At 45.1% G+C, this 15,276-nt stretch overlaps 1 protein-coding gene across 1 annotated transcript in view; it reads left to right on the forward strand.

The window, feature by feature from the left end:
• The window catches only part of LOC309564396 (uncharacterized protein), a 107,914-nt gene that overhangs the window by 68,226 nt on the left and 24,412 nt on the right, over nt 1–15,276 (forward strand). Inside the window, exons 17-21 of the mRNA XM_082269024.1 lie at nt 3,835–4,005; nt 5,834–6,004; nt 10,336–10,503; nt 10,724–10,894; nt 13,104–13,277. Coding sequence (XP_082125150.1) covers nt 3,835–4,005; nt 5,834–6,004; nt 10,336–10,503; nt 10,724–10,894; nt 13,104–13,277 — 855 coding nt within the window. The remainder of the gene's footprint in view (nt 1–3,834; nt 4,006–5,833; nt 6,005–10,335; nt 10,504–10,723; nt 10,895–13,103; nt 13,278–15,276) is intronic.

A 15,276-nucleotide genomic window follows, 5' to 3' on the forward strand; every position in this document is an offset into this window, starting at 1 on the left:
CCAGCCACACTGCCAGGCGTCAGCCACCAACCCACAACAGGGTGCAAGTGCCAGCATCAGCAGAAACTTCAGCTTCAGCAAGCCATTTATTTAATCTGTTTTGTGTATTTCAAGTTTAAATGTAAATGGATGAGGAGAGAAAGAGTAAAAGTGTGGTCTGGGACTATTTCTCGTCTCAACCATCTTCAGGAAAAGCAGCAGTGTGCAACACATGTACAAGCAACATAAGCATGGGATCAGTAACTGCAAAAAAACAAAAATACCTCAAATATTTGGGCCCATATAAAAGTTCATCATATTGAATTGTATCATGTAGCACAGAAAAAACAAAATGAATATCAATGTGATTTTTATTCAATACCTCCTCCACTATCCCAGGCAACAATAACAGATATGTTTGTGAAAAAAAAAAACAGATGTCATTGTCTAGATTCAGATGGAAGATCCCAACTGCTGCACAGAATAATCACAGAGATGATTGTCACTGATAGCCAGCCATTTACAATGGTGTCTGACTCAGGATTTAAGCGGTTGATGTCCATGCTTGAGCCAAGCTACACACTGAAGAGTGAGAAGTATTATCAAACATAAATGCTGGCAAAGCTAAACTAAAAGGGAGTTGACAAAGTAAAGGCTATGCTGCAACCAGAGAATGCTGTGGCAACTGACTCTCATTCACGAAGGACTGCTGGTCACAAACATAGTCCAAGTCACTACTCATTCTTACATGCCACTTCATTGACAGCGGATGGACAAAAAGGCAATTGGTGTTGAATACAAAAGTGATGCGAGGATCCCACACAGCTGAGTACAGTAGAGAAATGTTTCTAGGCATGCTTGAAGAATGGGGAATCAACAAAGACCGAGTGATGCTTGCGCAACTTAGAGACAGTGGAGCAAACATGTCTAAAGGAGTGAGGAGGCTTGCTGATACGTCAGACCTCTGTGTCATCATGGCACACAACACCCTCCAACTTTCAAATGATGGTCTGTCAAGCCAAAGAGCTTTGATTGATATATGTTTTGAGAAGCATGAAGAGATTAAACATGTTGTGCTTGCAAGTCTTTTGAATCCTCGATACAAGAACCATGCTTTCTCTTCTGATGATGTATTGGCTAAGGCGAAAAGAAAAGTCCAAAACACTACTTTTATGAAGAGCAGCATGCTGAAAAAATAGACAAATGTCCAAAATACGTCAATAAACAGAAGAGAATCTGCTTCATCGTCGTCTAATTGATCAGGACATTTTCTGTGTTTTATTGGGGCCTCATGCGGAGGATTCAATTTCTTCTTCTGAATCTGCAACGATGAGCCTTGATGATGAACTTCATCTCTATTTGAAAGAAGCCGTAATTGACAGAAGAAGTCATCCTCTTCAGCGGTGGAGAGAAAATGAGGCATGCTACAAAAGACTTGCTTCCCATGCTAGAAGATACCTCTCTCTCTCTGCTCCTCTGTCCTCCACTCCTGAGCATGTTTATGAAGTTGCAGCATTGTTTGAACAAAACAGAAGACCTTTAACAGGTGACCATGGACATGCTGAAATATTCAGCTTTCTTCATTATATTATTGTTCTACTTAACTGGGAGTATTGAAAAAAGTAGTGTCCACTCCTCCACTCCAATCCACTGTCTAGCTGTTGCCTACCTTTTTTTTCTAGCAGTTTTGCACTGACTGCTGTAGTTGCAGTGAGTGCCCTACTGCTAAGACTCCAATCCAATGTGTAGCTGTTGCCTACCTTTTTTTCTAGCAGTTTTGCACTGACTGCTGTAGTTGCAGTGAGTGCCCTACTGCAGAGGTAGTCCACTGACTCCTATCCAATCCACTGTCTAGCTGTAGCCTAGTTTTTTTTCTAGCAGTTTTGCACTGACTACTGTAGTTGCAGTGAGTGCCCTACTGCAGAGGTAGTCCATTGACTCCTATCCAATCCACTGTCTAGCTGTTGCCTAGCTTTTTTCTAGCAGTTTTGCACTGACTGCTGTAGTTGCAGTGAGTGCCCTACTGCAGAGGGTAGTCCTCCACTGACTCCAGTCCAGTCCAATCCACTGTGATATTGTGTAGCTGTTGCCTTGCTCTTTTTCTAGCAGTTTTGCACTGACTGCACTGCATTAGTTGCAGTCAATGCCTTACTGCAGAGGTAGTCCTATTCCACTGACTCCAGTCCATCCAATCCACTGTATGTGTATTTTGTGTAGCTGTTGTTGTTGCCTAGTTTTTTTCTAGCTGTTTTGCACTGACTGCACTGCAGTAACATATTGCAGTCTGTGAGTTCACTACTGCAGCACTTTTATCATAAACATGCTGCAGTAGTGGACTCACACACTGCAATATGTTACTGCAGTGCAGTCAGTTTTATGCATTAATGCACAATCCGGATGTGAAATGCAAAGCAAATGTCCCTGGAATTGAAGTTTTCATATCTGTTTTTATGCAGTTAAGGTGTGAAGAATGAGCATGATTTTTACATGTGTGTAAATATCGGCCGATAACACCAATTATCGTCCGATAATACCAATATGCGATCGGCAAAATATTGGTAACGAAAAAACGATATCGGTCGATCACTACTGAAGAGTAGTGGGATATATAGTCCAGAGGAGGATGAAGACTGTGCAAAGTGGGCTGGATGGAACTATCCTTCCAGAGAGCTGTGGGTTCCGCAGGGGATTATGGGAGAGTCTATAAATAAGGGGCGGGGTTGGATATTCGCTCTCTTGCCTCGGGGACCGCGTGTGAGGTGGACAGAGCCGGAGCATGCAAGGCCGTGGCCTAGTGCAGAGACATCTGGGAGAGGTGGCGGATGTCACTGAGGAGTGACTGATCCAGAGCGGTAACACCTGGGAGAGGTGGAGGAGTGACCGGTCTGATGCGAAGGACTGTCAGAGAGAGGAGTCAGAGGATCGGGGGAGAAATACCTAATTGTAGTGAGCACAGCAGGTCACGGACACAGAGAACGGGCTTGTGACGCAGTACAATTACAAAGAGAACTATAACATAGCAGGCGGTTGCCATAAGACACTGTTGCTTTTGCCTAGTGCGTGGTGAATCGGAAGGCTGCATCTGTATACACACAGCAAATTATACTGATATTATTTAGTCAGATCCTGGATACAAGTACCCCTTTCTCCCTTTGGATTACAAATATAATTCATGGAATGATTTGAGCTCCTGCTGCTGGCGAAGATTAGCAAGGCCTTGCTCAGCAAGAGACTCACGACTTAATTCAGTGATAGAGTGCACTTTTCAAGGTTATATCTAAGATTGATATATGTTCAGTTGTGTTATATTCATGCAGCTGAGTTAGTCAGATGTGACTGTCTTATCTAGTTAATGCAGTGCTAGATGTCTGATTTGTCACTCTCACACATTCATAAGCAGAATTGCATTATTATTGCAGCCATATTCATATGCTTCTTCAGTTAGATATTGTTATATCTATTTATCCCTGACATTATTGAAAGATAGGATTCTGAGTTGCTCAGCGCTTTTGGGATTTTAAGACTCAGAATCTCACTCTGGTTCTTTACCTTCATATTTCCTGTTGTGTTGAAACTGCATTTGTTCCTTTTCTCTTAAAGTCAGTAAACTGAACTGATATACCTATATTTAAGTGTCATTGCTGTTTCTCTGAACTACCATGTCAGAATCTATAGTGTCAAGCGGGTTGGAGGTGCCTCAGGGTCAAGAAAGTGAGGAGGAAACAAACATATTCAGCAGCCCCTGTGGGGGTCGTGCTACACTTAGTTTTCAATAGATTTAGCTTGAGAAAAAGGTATAACATTCATACTGATATGTCCCTCAGTATAACAATGTGTGTGGATTTTTTCCTGCAGCTTCGAATGTTGTTGTGTGACTTCCTTGAGCTGTGATGACCTCCAATCTGTTTTTATTGCAAATCAATCTCTCACCAGACTGGATTTATCATTGAACTTTCTAGGGGACTTTGGAATAAAAGTTCTTTGTGAGGGTCTGAGACATCCAGGCTGTACCCTGCAGAAGCTGAGGTGAGAAATATACTATAAATGCAATAGCCTGGGTTCTGGGATTGTGGGGTTCGGAGTGGGGGTCTGGTCCAATTTCTTTTCTCTCTTCTTTAAGCTTTACTCTTTTCCTTTTCCTACTTTTCTCTACTCTAAAACTCAGAGGTTATCATTACTGGGTTCTCCCAATTGTCAAGCCTGCACGTGAGAGTGATGCCTGTCCTTAGGGATAGGGTCATGACACGAATAGATTTGTTTTGTTATTGTTGATGTATTTTATTCGAACATAAACATTTACTTAGCATAACAGCTAACCCACAAAGTTAGAATGTTCCATACAGTTTTGGGAAGCTTTTCATTGTCTCAGTGCCGGTTAACATTATTGCAGCTTGCGAGATCGCATGTAATTCGGAGCGCACTGCTCCTTCATTACATGCGATCTCCTGTGCGGATGCAAATTCAGCCATACACTTTGTATGGCTGAATTCGCACTGCATCTGCACCAAAGACGCACAGGAGGCATTTTTTCAGCCGCCTCAGAATCGGATCGCACAGTGGTTCACACTTGTGCGATCCGATTCTGTGCGAACTGTCAGATAGCACTGCGATATGCGATGAAACTGGGGGTGTCGTTAACATTTAATTGACACCCCCTGTGTATCGCATATGGCAGTGTGAACTGCCAGATGTGCAGATGCGATGCGGGAACAGGCTGCACATTCGCAGCCTTCCCGCATCGCACAAGTGTAAACCGAGCCTCAAGAAGATTTCTTGGCAAGTACTGGAGGGTTTGCATTTTTTTGATATATGTTGGACAATTGGGGAAGACATGTTCTTTTCTCATTGTATTTTCTTTGTTATTGTGAAATACTTTAATAAAAACATTGAAACAGAAATATACTATAAATAAAATAATGCCATGCAGGACTATGAAATAACCTTTTTTATTTTTAAGATCTCAGACATCTGGGCTGTACCCTACAATAGCTGAGATTTTATTTATACTATATAATGTGTATAAGAATCAGTAGGACCCTGAAATAAAACTTCTTTGGGAGGGTCGACATAGAAACTGTTATCAAACAAAACTGAGCTGAGATTGCCCTTTAACCCCCCTGGCGGTAATCCCGAGCGTGACTCGGGGTGGATTTTTTAGTGCAGGATCGGTATCCCCGAGTCACGCTCGGGGTAGATGTGCAGAGAGCGCAGCGGTGTCTCTTACCTTCTCCTGGCGATCCAGCGATAATCTCTCATTGCTGTGACCGCTAGTTGATAGTCCCGCCGCTCCTCCGTCGGTGTGATGACTTCCTAGTTCCGTTCCCTGCAGCAGCAATGCTGCATGGGAGCGGAACTAGGGAGGGAAATTAAAAAAAAAAAAAAAAAACATTGCACAAAACACAAACACATAACACATTTTATATTATATATATATATACACACACACACACACACATATATATATATATATATATATATATATATATATATATATATATATTATATAATGCATGAATTATAATCTAATCAATAATATAATTTTATTATGTATATTATATATTAAATAATAAAATGATATTATTGATTCGATTATAATTCATGCGTTTGTGTTTCAAATTTATCACATCTGGGATGTCTACTAGACTCTTGTTTTGGTCAGGTTTAAGTCAGTAATTACTAAGAATTGTAGGCCTATAATACATAACGCCAAATTTCCATGAAAAAATTGTACCACTTTTGGTATGTAATTCCTGACATAATCATACCACCAGGGAGGTTAATTAATACAATAATTTTCAATAACTGCTTGTAATTTTTTTAAGCATAGTTAACTGCATTTGCTTTGCCTCTGCAGAATCTGGCAATGTGATTTCACTCATGTGTGCTGTGATGACCTCCGCTCTCTTCTTATGACAAACCGATCTCTCACCAGTCTGGATTTATCATCAAACAGTTTGAAGGACTCTGGAATTAAACTTCTGTGTGAGGGACTCAGAGATCCAGGCTGTACTCTAAAGGAGCTGAAGTGAGAATGACATTACAGGGACGTAGATAAGGGGAGGGGTCAGGGGGGTCCAAACCTCTACCCCCAGAGCATCAGTTAATGTCAAAGCAACTAGGCTAGTGTAGCCTATCAGCTGCGGGAACCGCACTGCTATTGGGAAGACCAGTTAAAAATACATTTGTTCCCGACCTGCCCACATTGTAGAACAACAGGTTGGTACTTGTGAGGTCCTGTTTGATGTCAGGAGGGAGGGAGGAAGGCACTTATGTTGAGCTTCAGCTACCTATTGGCTAATGAGGCAGTAGGGGTAGGTGCTGCTGTCTCCCCAGCCAATGGGTACACAAAGTGCATTGTCCTTCCCTCCAAATTCATCCCGCAGGCTTCTTAGTGGGTGTGGGATGAAGCAACTCTGATGCGGGGAGAAGGCTGAACAGAAGCTGCAGAACTGCATGAAATTAGTGAACTTCCTGCAGTGATCGGAGGTGAGAGAGGAGAAAAGTTACTTTCACTATAACAAGTTTACTTTCATTTCATCCACATCTTTCACCCCCAGCTTAAAGCGGAGTTCCACCCTCAAAATTAACTTTTCCCAATCCACTTGCTCTAAATTACCTGAAAAACAATTGGATAATTAAACTTTTTTTTTGCTTCCCTTACCTTGTTTTTAAAGAAAATATACTTACCTTCCTACCCCTTCCTCCCTCTGCAGACATGGCCGCCGACGTCACTTCCTCCTTTTGTTGACTCCTGGCAGATGAGCGTCATCGATCCCAGGAATCAATGCGTTTGCACCGGCCCTGCTCGTCACTTCCGATGCGGGCGCGTCATTCCCTGCTGAACAGCTTCTGGGCATGCCCAGAAGCTGTGCAGGGATGACGAGCCTGCACCGGAAGTGGTGAGCAGGGCCGGTGCAGGGCATTCTGGGACTCCGACCTCACCGAAGAGGATGCTCCGGCTTCAGCTGCCCACACCTGAGATGGCAGCGCTGGACAATACATTTTCAAGGAAAGTATTTCTTCTAAAAGGTAAGTGAAACGGGACAGTTCAGAGGCTATCGTTGCTTAAATGCACTAGCCCTGACTGTCCCGGGGGTATTTTTATCTAAAAAAAAAATTTCCAGGTGGAACTCCGCTTTAATTCCCCCTCCCTCTATGTACTACATGGCTGTACATCTTCCCAGTAAGACCATGCAGTAAATCACTCTCACACTGATCCTCATTCCCCCATCCCCTTTCCAGTTCACTTTCTCCTGTTTCTTTCTGCTCTCCACCTCACATAAATCTACACTCAACACATCCTGCAGCCTCTCAGATTTGGACATTCCACTCTAGAAGGCCACACACTAACTGTCTGCTAACACCCTTTCCACTACTAGAGTGAGACTCAGGCTACAGTGTTTGCTATACTGTTAGTACTTTTGACAGGAGTACTAATAGTATACAATACAGTCTGCAGCCATGAATGATACAACCACAGCACCTGTGATCATCAGCATGACAAAAATGATTACAGGTGCCGTGGTTGCAGTGGCGGCTGGTGCTCAAAATTTTTTGGGGGCGCAAACAGAAAAATGTAATAGGCATTGCTTTGCGGCAAAAAACGCTGTAAAAAATTGCGTGACTTTGAGGTCACAAAAGTGTGAAAGGGGCCTTCAGTAACCAAGGTATAGTGTGCCCCCTTCAATGCAGAGTGACCATCATGCGCACTTTCAATGCAGAGTGATCAGCGTGCCCCCTTTCAATGCAGAGTGACCAGCGTGCCCCCTTTCAATGCAGAGTGACCAGCGTGCCCCCTTTCAATGCAGAGTGACCAGCGTGCCCCCTTTCAATGCAGAGTGACCAGCGTGCCCTGCCCCCTTTCAATGCAGAGTGACCAGCGTGCCCCCTTTCAATGCAGAGTGGCCAGCGTGCCGTGCCCCCTTTCAATGCAGAGTGACCAGCGTGCCGTGCCCCCTTTCAATGCAGAGTGACCTGCGTGCCCCCATTCAATGCAAAGTGACCAGCGTTCCCTTCCCCCTTTCAATGCAGGGTGACCAGCGTGCCCTGCCCCCTTTCAATGCAGAGTGACCAGCGTGCCCTGCCCCCTTTCAATGCAGAGTGACCAGCGTGCCCTGCCCCCTTTCAATGCAGAGTGACCAGCGTGCCCCCTTCAATGCAGAGTGACCAGCTTGCCCCCTTTCAATGCAGAGTGACCAGCGTGCCCCCTTTCAATGCAGAGTGACCAGCGTGCCCCCTTTCAATGCAGATTGACCAGCGTGCCCTGCCCCCTTTCAATGCAGAATGACCAGCGTGCCCTCCCCCCTTTCAATGCAGAGTGACCAGCGTGCCGTGCCCCCTTTCAATGCAGAGTGACCAGCGTGCCCCCTTTCAATGCAGAGGGACCAGCGTGCCCCCTTTCAATGCAGAGTGACCAGCGTGCCCTGCCCCCTTTCAATGCAGAATGACCAGCGTGCCCTCCCCCCTTTCAATGCAGAGTGACCAGCGTGCCCTGCCCCCTTTCAATGCAGAGTGACCAGCGTGCCCCCTTTCAATGCAGAGGGACCAGCGTGCCCCCTTTCAATGCAGAGTGACCAGCGTGCCGTGCCCCCTTTCAATGCAGAGTGACCAGCATGCCGTGCCCCCTTTCAATGCAGAGTGACCAGCGTGCCGTGCCCCCTTTCAATGCAGAGTGACCAGCGTGCCGTGCCCCCTTTCAATGCAGAGAGACCAGTGCACTTACCTGCAGCAGCGGCTTCTCCTCAGTCCCCCGCGTCTCCTCGAGTCCTCCTGACTCCTCCTCGGCCAATGGTATGGGTTCGCCATTCAGCCAATCAGGGAGCGGTAGAATGGTAGAATGGCCTGAACCCTGCACTCTGAGCGTGGCATGCCCTGAACACTGCACTCTGTACGTGGCACGCCCTGAACCCTGCACTCTGTACGTGGCACGCCCTAAATTTTGCACTCTGTAGGTAGCACACCCTGAACACTGCACTCTGTATATAGTACACCCTAAACCCTGCACTCTGTAAGTAGCACACTCTGAACTCTGCATTCTGTACGTAGTACACCCTAAACTCTGTAAGTTTCACACCCTAAACCCTGCACTCTGTAAGTAGCACACACTGAACCTTGCATTCTGTATGTAGCACACCCGAAACCCTGTGCTCTGTACGTAGCACAACATAAACCCTGCACTCTGTACGTAGCACACCCTTAACATTGCATTCTGTACATAGTACACCCTGAACCCTGCACTCTGTACGTAGCACACCCTGAACTTTTCACTCTGTAAGTAGGACTCCCTGAACCCCGCACTCTGTAAGTAGCACAGCCTGAACCCTACACTCTGTAGGTAGCATGCCCTGAACCCTGCACTCTGTACGTAGCACACCCTGAACCCTGCACTCTGTAAATAGTACATCCTGAACCCTGCATTCTGTAAGTAGCACACCCTGAACCCTGCACTTTGTAGGTAGCACACCTTGAACCCTGCACTTTATAGGTGGCACACCCTAAACCCTGCCCTCTGTAGGTGGTACACAGTGAGCACTGCACTCTGTAGGTGACACTACCTGAACCCTGCACTCTGTAGGTGGCACACCCTGAACCCTGCACTCTGTACATAGCATACCCTGAGCCCTGCACTCTGTGCGTAGCACACCATGAACCCTGCTTTATGTGCGTAGCACACTCTGAACCCTGCACTCTGTGGGTAGTGCACCCTGAACTCTGCACTCTGTGCGTAGTGCACCCTGAACCCTGCACTCTGTGCGTAATGCACCCTGAACCCTTCACTCTGCACATAGGGCACCCTGAATCCTGCATTCTGTATGTAGCATACCCTGAACTTTGCACACTGCATGTAGTACACCCTGAACTCTGTACATAGCACACTCTTGAACTCTGCACTCTGTACACAGCACACTCTTGAACTCTGTGCCTAGCATGCCCTAAACACTGCACTCTGTACATAGCACACCCTGAACACTGCACTCTGTACATAGCCCATCCCGAACCCTGCACTCTGTAGGTAGCACTCTCTGAACTCTACACTTTGTAAGCAGCACACCCTAAACCCTTCACTCTGTACACAGCACACACATAAACGCTTCACTCTGTGCATAGCGCACCTTGCACTCTGTATGTAGCACACCTTGAATTCAGAATTCTGTATGTAGCACACCCTGAATCCTTCACTCTGTACGTAGCTGGGTAATTAAGGCTGAACCCACCCCACCCCCCGGAAAAAAAATCTACTGCCCTGCTAAAATCTATAATAATTTGAAGGACAGTATAGTAAAATACCACTGTGACAGATTCAGAAAGCTGATTGGCAGAATAGATGAATGTGTGATTTTTTTTTTTTTTTTGCAGCATTGAAGGTTGTGATTTGACTCACTTGAGCTGTGATGACCTCCAATCTGTCATTGCAAATCAATCTCTCACCAAACTGGATTTATCAAATAATTTTCTAGAAGACTCTGGAATAAAACTTATCTGTGATGGACTCAAACATCCAGACTGTACCCTGCAGGAACTGAGGTTAGAATTGTACTATATTAGATTATATTATAGTTTGTTGAAAAAAACTTTCTGTGTGAGGGATTTAGAGATCCCGACGGTAACCTACAGACGTTGAAGGGAAAATTACGCTATAAGCTAAACTAATACTTTGCAGTACTGTATAGTAAAGTTCCAGTGTGAGTTTTAAAAAGCTGAATGGCACCATTCAGAAATGTGTTTGTTTTTTTTTCCCCTGCAGCCTCCAACGTTGTCATTTAACTCCCTTGAGCTGTGATGACCTCGGATGTGTTCTTATTGCAAATAGATCTCTTACCAAACTGGATTTATCAATGAACGTTCTAGAGGACTCTGGAATAAAATGTATCTGTGAGGGACTGAAACATCCAGACTGTACCTTGCAGGAGCTGATGTGAGAATTATGAGCCATACACACTATAAGATTTTCTGAAGACTTTTTCCTTTAGATTTACCAAAACCATATAATATGAGGTCAAACCTAAACACTTTCAATTTGTATGCAATCTGGCAGGCCCTTGCACTACATAGAAAAGGTAAATCTGAAGGAAATCTAACCACAAAAGTTGGATAGTGTGTATCCAGCTTTATACTATAAATGAACGGACCGCAACCTTTTTAACACCAGGGACCGGTTTTGTGGAAGACAATTTTTCCACAGCCATAAGATGCAGTCACTTGCCAATCGTTTGGGTTTTCATAGGAGTCTGTGCTAATGATCTGTATTTACAGCCACTCCCCAGCACTAGCATCAGCTCCACCTCAGATCTTCAGGCATTAGATTCTCATAGGAAGCAGGCAACCTAGGTCCCTTACATGGGCAGTTTACAGTAGGGTTTGTGCCCCTATGAGAATCTAATAACACCACTGACCTGACAGGAGGTTGAGCTCAGGAGGTTGAGCTCAGGTGGTAATGCGAGCGGCTGTAGGGCTAATTTACACAGTGTGCGGCGACAGACGTTTTATGGTGTTCCGTGAAAAAACCATACCCGTGAGAAAACCATACCCTCGTCACTTCCGGTGCTGCTACGGAGGGTATGGATTTCTCACGGTACTTACACTTGCCGCGATTACATTAAAACAGCTCCTCTGCAACATAAATAATCTCCGCTCCTTCCCCTCTCACTTCCCTGCTCTCGGCTAATAAATATAAAAGCGCATCACGGAGCCGAGATCTCTGTCATTTCGAATTCATACACCCACCGCCGCTTTTATATTTACTAGCCGACATCAGGGAGGTGACAGGGATAGCAGAGGAGATGATTGATGTTGCAGCCGAACTGTTTTTATGTAACCGCCACAAGTATAACATTACACACAATACCGTGATTATTTAATTCCCTCCGAGCATGCGCACTCCTCAACTTCACAGCTGTTCAATGGTGTTTTCGGGGCTCTGAGCATGCGCACTGCTACGCTGCTCAGCTGTTACGGACAGGAAGTGACGAGGGTATGGAAATCTAACGAGGTATGGAATTCTAACATTACAACGGCATTGTAGAACGTCTGTCACCGCAAGGACACACAGGAAACAGTTGTTTCCTGTGGGTCCCATTCACACTGCAACACAGCCTATGGCTGCGATAAAATGCAGACATACATGTTGAATCCCATGACAACATACAGCAGAGCAGCGTATTTTCTGCTGTACATTGCCATGAATGAAGTGTAAGTTTTGTACACTTCAATTAAAGTTTGTACAAAAAAAAAAAAGGCAACGGGTGATGCGCTGATATGCACACCACCTACCGCAGCCAGGAATGGACAGCTGGGTTCATAGTGATGCGGTGCGGGAACTGCAGCAATTCCTGTGCGCATCAGAATCGCAGGCAGTTCACACTGTGCTCTGTGAACCACTGCGGGTGTCAATAGAACGTTTATGACAACCCCAAATCGGTTCACAGAATGCAGTACAAACTGTGGAATCAGATAGAATCAGATCACTTGGGTCTGTAAACCCATGCGATCCAATTTCAGTGGGAACCAAAAAAAAGGGCCCTGCACCTTTATGGTGCGGATCCAGTGCAAATTGAGGCATACATAATGTATGGGTCAATGCGAACCACACTGAATTTGCAAATTATTTGAACAGGAATCCATTGCGACTACTATACAAATGACATGCAATGTGGTATGACGCATCAGTGTAAACCCAGCCTAAAGCACTCCAGCAGCTCTCCATTCCCATGTGAATTCACTAATTTAAATCAAGCCTCCTGCTATGCAGCCCGATTCCTAAAAGGCCTCAGACCAGTACTAGTCCGCGGCCTGGGAGTTGGGGACCTCTACTATAAATCACATAATATTCTGCAGGATTCTGATAAAAACATTCTGTATAAGGGACTCAGCATAGGTTCTCACTGATGCGTGTATTGCTCAAATCGCATCGCATATGCACCAAAATGGTGCAGGAGCTTTTTTTCCCCCCACACCTGAATCGCATTGCATGGGTGTTCACACCTATGCAATGCAATTCTGGCAATTGCACTGCATTTGGTGAGGTCTGTTGGTGCTTTCTATCATCTTTGTGTAGTTTATTGTATCCAGTGCATTATCCTTGCTTTCCAAAAATCACTATTTTAATTTCCTGTTTCTCCAACAAGATTGTATTTTTGTCACACCACATTACTGTGCTGTGATGATCTCTGCTCAGCTATCGCTACAAACCGAACTCTGAGCACACTGGAGACAAGATTTGATATTGATGAGGAGATCTCAGAATCAGATCCCTGCTTTGATGGTCTGCAACATCTGGGCTGCGCTGTGCAAAAAATCAGGTACCATCCATGATATGATAATAATAACCATTATAATTATTATATAATAACGCCCATTCCATGAGAAGTAACATAAATTATGTGCTGGTTAAAGATTTCCAAGATAATTATAAGCTAATCTAATTTTTGAGTTTGGTTATCCTAAGTCTTCATACTGTACAGTAAGCTAAACTCTTTAAACCAGGGGTCCTCAAACTTTTTAAACAGGGGGCCAGTTCACAGTCCCTCAGACACTGTTGGGGGCCGGACTAAAGTTTGAAATAAATATGAACGAATTCTAATGCGCATATTTTTTATTTATATAGTGCGGCTGGTGTTCAAATTTTTTTTTGGGGGGGGGGGGGGCTCAAACAGAAAAATGTAATAGGCATTGCTTTGCGGCAAAAAACGCTGTAAAAATTGCGTGACTCTGAGGTCACAAAAGTGTGAAAGGGGCCTTTAGTAATCAAGGTATAGTGTGCCCCCAACAATGCAGAGAGACCACAGCGTGCCCCCTTTCAATGCAGAGAGACCACAGCGTGCCCCCTTTCAATGCAGAGAGACCAAAGCGTGCCCCCCTTTCAATGCAGAGACCAGCGTGCCCCCTTTCAATGCAGAGACCAGCGTGCCCCCTTTCAATGCAGAGATTAGCGTGCCCCCTTTCAATGCAGAGACCAGCGTGCCCCCTTTCAATGCAGAGACCAGCGTGCCCCCTTCAATGCAGAGAGATCAGTCAGTGCACTTACCTGCAGCGGCGGCTTCTCCTCAGTCCCCCGGCGTCTCCTCGAGTCCTCCCGCCTCCTCTTCGGCCAATGACATGAGCTCGCCTTTCGGCCAATCAGGAAGCGAGTCTCGGACCCGCTTCCTGATTGGCCAGGAAAAGGATCCGTATGACAATAGCGAATTTTCATTCGCTATTGTCACACAAATGGGTGGGCTAGGGCGCAGTACTCTGCGCCCCGGGTCCACCTTTTTCTGAAGCCTATTAGAGCCTCTGGCTCTAATTGGGTGATTCATGAAAAAAAAAAAAAAACATGAATACTACATCCTGGCCAGCGGGCTGGGTTCAGGACCCTGGCGGGCCGCATGCGTTTGAGGACCCCTGCTTTAAACCCTTTAAAATAGGTTTTGACACTGGGTCTCTGTTTAGTAATACTGTTTGTATTTTTACATGTTGTGTGCCTTGAGGTTTGTTCAAGTAGCTTGTGAATGTTTCAGGGGAGAGGTCATGTAGGATGAACCTCACCTGGCAGCACTTGTATCCATTCTTCACTGCACCTGATAAATGAGGAAACCTGAGCCCGAGCTAAATTGGAGTATACAGCTATTCTCCAGAGGTTCATAGGTTTCTAGTGCCCTCACCTAAAGGAATCTTGGAAATAAAAGAGGAACTTCCTTATCCCCAGATAAAGCATGCTTCTTATGCAGCAGTAATGCAGGGCCAGACAATAATGTAGTTCCGATACTTTAATTCAGCTTGCTTAGACAGGACAGAATGAGGTAGGATGCTCAAAATCTTCAGAGGAGCTCCTACAACTCCCTGGCTGTTAGTCACTGGATGGAACTCAGCATCTGGGAGCATCTTCAGCTTCCTTTTGATTTCAGTGGCTACAAAATGGGGGGTTCACATCTTTTTATGTTCCAGGGTGATTCTAGGAGGATCTCTTGGGTCTGCATGACCTCCGTCTGCTCATGAAAGGGAAGTATTCTCTAGGGGCCTTAGGACTTTCTCCAGACACACTGCCTACCCGCAAAACCTCTTCCCAAAAGCTTGAGCTCATCCAAGGACCTCTTCCTAAAGGAAAAGGAGGGGTGGCAAAATCCCCCCCTAGAACAGTGCCTTCCTGTTTTCTCAAAGCTAGGTCCAATTGCACTAGACATGTGTAATTCGGTTCATTCCGAATACAAATTCAGACAAATTTTTGGTTATTCGGAGATTCGGATATATCCGAATGAAGCAGTTACGAATTTTGTTGAAATTAGTTAAAATGTGTTTTGTTTATTAGTTTTCTAACAAACC

The sequence above is a fragment of the Pelophylax lessonae genome (genome assembly GCF_965119305.1).
Source record: "Pelophylax lessonae genome assembly, chromosome: 9".
Lineage (NCBI taxonomy): Eukaryota > Metazoa > Chordata > Amphibia > Anura > Ranidae > Pelophylax > Pelophylax lessonae.